At 44.5% G+C, this 6,000-nt stretch overlaps 1 protein-coding gene across 5 annotated transcripts in view; it reads right to left on the bottom strand.

The window, feature by feature from the left end:
* Nucleotides 1–961: 961 nt before the first annotated feature.
* The window catches only part of alad (aminolevulinate dehydratase), a 28,377-nt gene continuing 23,338 nt past the window's right edge, over nucleotides 962–6,000 (bottom strand). For 4 of the 5 annotated variants that reach the window (XM_078226708.1, XM_078226706.1, XM_078226709.1 and 1 more), the window contains exons 10-12: nucleotides 5,594–5,680; nucleotides 4,122–4,251; nucleotides 1,731–2,384 (exon numbers count right to left, since the gene is read on the bottom strand). In XM_078226708.1, the coding sequence (XP_078082834.1) occupies nucleotides 2,323–2,384; nucleotides 4,122–4,251; nucleotides 5,594–5,680 (279 nt within the window). In that variant the 3' untranslated portion in view covers nucleotides 1,731–2,322. Of the gene's footprint in view, nucleotides 2,385–4,121; nucleotides 4,252–5,593; nucleotides 5,681–6,000 lie in introns of all 5 variants that reach the window. The other variant, XM_078226707.1, reaches the window with a different exon arrangement.

Raw genomic sequence — 6,000 nt, 5'->3', positions numbered from 1 at the left:
AAACTGAGACTGTTCCCAGCCACCGGAGTAATAAACAAATTGTACATCAATATGGAGAGGTTTAGGTTAGTCATAGAGAAGGACAGGCATCACTTATTTTAACTTGCTGAGAGGACTGTTGGTTTTGCTGATATGTTGAAAGGAAGCTTGTGGTTGCTTGACTTTGCACAGAATAGATTCTCCTGCTGTTCACGCCAGTGCGACTCTCCATCCTCGCTGGTAGCAGTAGCGGAACGCGAATGGCTAAAAAATTCTCCTTGTTGGTGCCTAATCCTTTGATTACCCTTTTATTGCTTATACGTTCCAACTTATGTTACCCACTAATCTATTCTCATACACTCTGTTTCCCCTTATTGCATTTTTTATCTCCTTCTATATTTCGCCATATTTTCCATGCCTTTTTGGTAAATTCACACAAGAGCACAAGAATTAGAAGCAGAGGATCATTCAGCCCCTCAAGCCTGTTCCACTATTTATTAAGAACTTGGCTCATCTTCTACCTCAACTCCACCTTTCCATCCTATTTCATAGGAATATAAGAATGAAGAGCAAGAGTAAGCAATTCAACCCCTCAAGCCTGCTCTGCCAATCTCATCTCGCCCTCAACTCCACCTTCCTGCCTGTTCTCTACAACCCTTCAACCCATCCTCATTAAGAAATTTCCATATCTCTTGATTTCTTAGTGTTGAAAACTATCAATCTCAGCTCTGAATTTACTAAACAGCTGAGTTTCCTCTCAGAGAATTCTAAGGCACTTTGAGTGAAGACATTTCTCCATACCTAAATGGCTGACCCCTTATCCTGAGAATATGTCCCCGAGTTCTAGACTCTTCAGCCAGACGAGTGCTCTCACTGCCAGAACAGCTAGTTCGAAACTCACACTGCAAGAACAAAATCATGATGTGGCGATACCGGCGTTGGACTGGGGTAAACATAGTAAGAAGTCTCACAACACCAGGTTAAAGTCCAACAGGTTTATTTGGTAGCAAAAGCCACTAGTTTTGGTAGCAAAAGCCACTAGAACAAAATCATAGCATTATAACAGCAGTGAAGGAGACCTTCAAGACGACGCCAGCTCTCTGCATGAGCAACTTAGCTAGTTCCACTCCCCGTCCCTTTCCCTGTAATCCTGCAAGGGCTCATCCTTTTGAATTCCATGGTTGAATCGGATTCCATCGCACTTTCAGGCAGCACATTCTGGGTCCCAGTCACTTGCTGAATAAAAAGGTTTTCTTCATTTCACTTTTGGCAATCACCTAAAACCTGTGTTTTCCAGTTCTCAAAACCCATTCTCCAATGGGACCCTGTCTATTATGTCCAGACCCCTCTTGATTTTGAACACCTCGATTAAATCTCCTTTCAACAGTCCCTTCTCCAAAGAGAACAACCCTAGCTTCTCCAAACTATCCAAGTAACTCAAATCTCTTATCCCTGGATCCATTCTCGTAAATCTTCTCCAAAGCCTCCACAATCTTCCTAAAATGTGGTCCAGAATTGGACACAATATTCCACTTCAAGCCAATATTTTATAAAGATTCAACATAACAGCTAGTACCTCATCTGGGAATGCATAATAATCACACTGGGTCAAACGGTTTCCCTCCCCAAACATCCTAATGAATATAAAAAAGCACCCTGCCCCCAAAAATATTACAAATGGGTCTACAGTTTAATCAGGGAATTACAAGGAAACACAATGAAACTCAAAATAAGTGACTCACTCCAGCTCTAGTTTCTTAGTTTGTTTTATTAAAACAGAAAACTCTATTTAATTTGCAAATGTTTACATGGTTTTGCATTTCAATTACAAGTACTATTGGTAACGTGTATTATAACACATCAAAAGGCACATGGTAGCAGTGGTTACGTTAAAATCCCTGTCACATGATTTATCCACAAAGCCTGTCAATCCATTTAGTTTAAGATCCCTGATGTTCTGTGTGTTTTCAAAGCACGACAGATCCTTCACAACAATCAGACACTTCACAGAAATGCAGTTCATCAGCTGAAAATGTGCAACTGCTCACTTCATTGACTTTCTCACTTTTTCTTCCACTCGTACATATTCTGCAACAAAATATCAGAAAGGTGCTAAACACTTCTGTATTTTTGGTCTAACACGGGAGTTTAGGTTTAAAAGCATGTATTTGGAATAATTTCAGCTGTGGTACCTGGTATAAACAGGAGAACAAGGTTGGGAGCGGAGCAAACAGGAAGGAGTGAATGAGAGGGGGAGCAGAGCAAACGGGAGAAGGGAGATCTGTCGAATTGGTTTAAAATGCTTCCTGACCCTGTGTTTTCTGTGTCCTAAATGGAACAGCATCAAATATCCTTCAGCCATTTCAGGATCTGTGGCACATAGTACGTGATGATGATATCAGCACCTAGAGGTAGAATAGACATCACACAAGTACATTACCATCATATTTAAATAAACACAACTGGAAAATAAACTCTAGCAGAAGCCACTTGCCCGCACACATCATCCTGTGCTCGAGAGGGAATAGGAATAACTGGACTGTCACTGCAACGGATGACACTAAAACCACCCTGAGAATGTCCAGCAGGTGCATCAACAGAGAACCTCCATACAGTACCCCAAGAATGAGCAAACAAAGAGAAATCCCCGATAGATTGTCAGACCTGAACTCACTCCTATAGCAATACACACCTGGGTCAGTCCCCTATCCAATGTCCCACCTGGGACTGTACACTATCCAAATGAAATCCCAATGAAAGCTTTTAAAAACATTCTCAGGGCGGGAGGACTGGGTAATTCCTGCATCCATAACCTGCTTGCCTGGCTCCTGAAGATATTTGATGTCAGAATGCAGTGGAGCTTATTAGCCAGGTGGCAAATGCCAATTTTATAAGATTGAAGAAAAACAGGAATAAGTCTGGCTCCTCCCACTGTCCATATTTGTGGTTGTTTATGTCAGTGCACATGTACAGTGTGTGTGGCTAGTGTCTCAGAGTTGGTGCCCTCCATGGTTGAATAGCTGGTTGCTATTTATTCTCCAGATTGATGCTTTGGTCAAGGTACCCGTGGACTGTCACAGCCGCTGAACCAACACCAACCGGTTCCTTTAGCAGAAAGGACAAGAAATAGTACAGGCCATTCAAACATCCAAAAGAAGCCGTACTGCAGAGAGTCCAGCTATTTTTCTCCGGCTTGTTCAGACACAGTTATTCGATCATTCTGTCGGAAATTACTCTAGGTGGACTTTTTGGCTTGAATTTCAAATAAAAACAAACTAAAGATCTCCATTTTAAAGAGCAAAACAAACTGAAAGCAAAACCATACAAGAGGAGAAATATTTTTGTCACTCTCACCAAACACTCCATCAGTGCTGTGCACACTGGGCATGGAATGTTTCAAACTTCCCAGCAGACGGCACGTGGGCGGCACAGTAGCACAGTGGTTAGCACTGCTGCTTCACAGCTCCAGTGACCTGGGTTCGATTTCCGGCTTGGGTCACTGTCTGTGTGGAGTTTGCACATTCTCCTCGTGTCTGCGTGGGTTTCCTCCAGGTGCTCCGGTTTCCTCCCACAGTCCAAAGATGTGCGGGTTAGGTTGATTGGCCATGCTAAAAATTGCTCTTAGTGTCCTGAGATGCGTAGGTTAGAGGGATTAGTGGGTAAATATGTCAGGATATGGGGGTAGGGCCTGTGTGGGATTGTGGTCGGTGCAGACTCGATGGGTTGAATGGCCTCTTTCTGTACTGTAGGGTTTCTATGATTTCAGAAAGCACATGATCCAGAAAGACGTGGACAAGGCAAAGGAAGGGAGACAGGCAGCGCCCTCCCCCACACAGCCCCCTGCATCCCTCAGGAGTCACATCCAACCTGGACCCTATGGCCAGGTGTATGAGCAGAGCTGCAAGGGGACATGCCCACCCCTTCCCAATTCCTAGAATGGGTGACCAAAGATCTGGAGTGTAAAAGGCAATAACAAAGTAACTTGCTTTCCAGATTCGCTCAGTGCCTGTGTTTCTCAGGGACATGGTGCTGCAGAGAGCTTGCTGCAAAATGCAGGATCTATGGACAGAATGCTGGAACCTGGTTTCACTAAGGGATTAACAGCCTGAAAGAAATGCTGGCTGTTTGGTTAAGAGAGTTACCTGCCCTCCTGAAGCTGGTCAGAGCCTCCATGACAGCTGTCCTGAGGTCAAACGCTCCAGCCTGGGCCCCATGCCACAGCATCGCAAACTCCCCTGAGACATGGTAAATTGCCAGTGGATGTAAGGGGTGCTGGAAGGGAGACAGAGAGAGAGAGAGAGAGCTGAGCAACTGCTAAACACAAAGCATTCAGTAATGGCCACAAATCATTAAATTCACAGAAATTATCTCAGCATTCTGACACAATGTACACTTCATTTCTCAGCAGTCATACTGAACTTCACTTAGCGGTCAGTGATGTTGTTTTTGGGCAGAGATGAAGGAAGCCCATTTGAATACAATAGTCAGGAAACTCGGAATATAACACTAAGTATCACTTCACCACAACAGGAAGACTCCTGCCTTCAGTGAGCAGACATAAAAAGTTACTCAGAAACCAAATTAATACATGCCCTTCTCAGGTCCATCTGCTTCAATAAGACCCAAGACAACAAGGGAAACAGCCAATGAAGATGAGCCTTTCCTCAGACCAACACACTCACTGTATCCACACACCTTTCAAAAACTAAATTAAAATATATTTTCCCAGCTACTTTGATGTTTTGAGGATACTAACAATATTAGTGAGGAAACCAGATAGTTCTGGTCTTGCCAGATACTACCTGCATTTTTCAGGGCAGGCAGAATTTTAAACAGGCATTGACTCAGGCATTCAAAAGATCAGCGGGTAATCAGTGATTGTTTGTGTATGTGGAACTAGCAGCTCACACGTTCAGTTCCTCAGCAATGGTATGATGGGCCAGTCAAGCAGCCTTCTGTCATTCTATGGATCAGTATCCTCAGGAACAGAGAGAATGAAATTATTGCAGAAAAAAACTCCTCCAGCTCAGCCCACTGTCAACTGAGGAATCCTAAACCATATAAACCCAGCCCGCTGTCAACTGAGGAATCCTAAACCATATAAACCCAGCCCACTGTCAACTGAGGAATCCTAAACCATATAAACCCAGCCCACTGTCAACTGAGGAATCCTAAACCATATAAACCCAGCCCACTGTCAACTGAGGAATCCTAAACCATATAAACCCAGCCCGCTGTCAACTGAGGAATCCTAAACCATATAAACCCAGCCCGCTGTCAACTGAGGAATCCTAAACCATATAAACCCAGCCCGCTGTCAACTGAGGGATCCCATAGAATCGAATATATACAGTGCAGGCGGTGGCCATCGAGTCTGCACCGATTCTACAAAAGAGCATCCCACCCCGGTCGACACCCCTGCCCGAATCTCCATAACCCCTTGCATTTACCATAGCCAATCCACCTAACCTGCGCAATTTGGACTGAGGGGGTCCCAAACCCTATAAGTAAAATCCACCATCAGCTAGGTGGTCCAGCTTTCTGACTGCAAAAAATCAGTCCACCAGCCTGCTGTGCCACAGCTAACAGGTAGAGGGAATGCAGACAAACTTACTTTGTTTTTCACCTCACGGACAAGGTCCAGGTAAGGCATTCCCGGTTTGACCATCAGCATGTCCGCTCCCTCACGCACGTCACGGTCCTGGACCAAGGGAGCAATCAGTTATTTCCAGCAATGCACTGACACAGAAATACTCACACTCCAACTGTGCACAATCCCAACACCCAGCGAGAGCCATGGATTACTGTCATATTCCCAATAACCTTTAACATCATCAAGACAGTACTCAGCATCAACTCCACTCTATCCTGGAAAGCTCCCAGCTGGCTGAAGCCAGCACATCATTACACATCCATTTCTATAGCCTGCTATATCAATCCTGCCATTTGTCTGTTCCTGGGGCTGGGGGGGGCGAAGGTCAGGAGATTTTGGCAGGATTGGCATTGCCCATCCCAAGCTGC

This window comes from Mustelus asterias, chromosome 13 (assembly GCF_964213995.1).
Source record: "Mustelus asterias chromosome 13, sMusAst1.hap1.1, whole genome shotgun sequence".
Lineage (NCBI taxonomy): Eukaryota > Metazoa > Chordata > Chondrichthyes > Carcharhiniformes > Triakidae > Mustelus > Mustelus asterias.
Note: the sequence above shows the minus strand (reverse complement) of the source record. Positions and strands in the feature narration are given on the sequence as shown.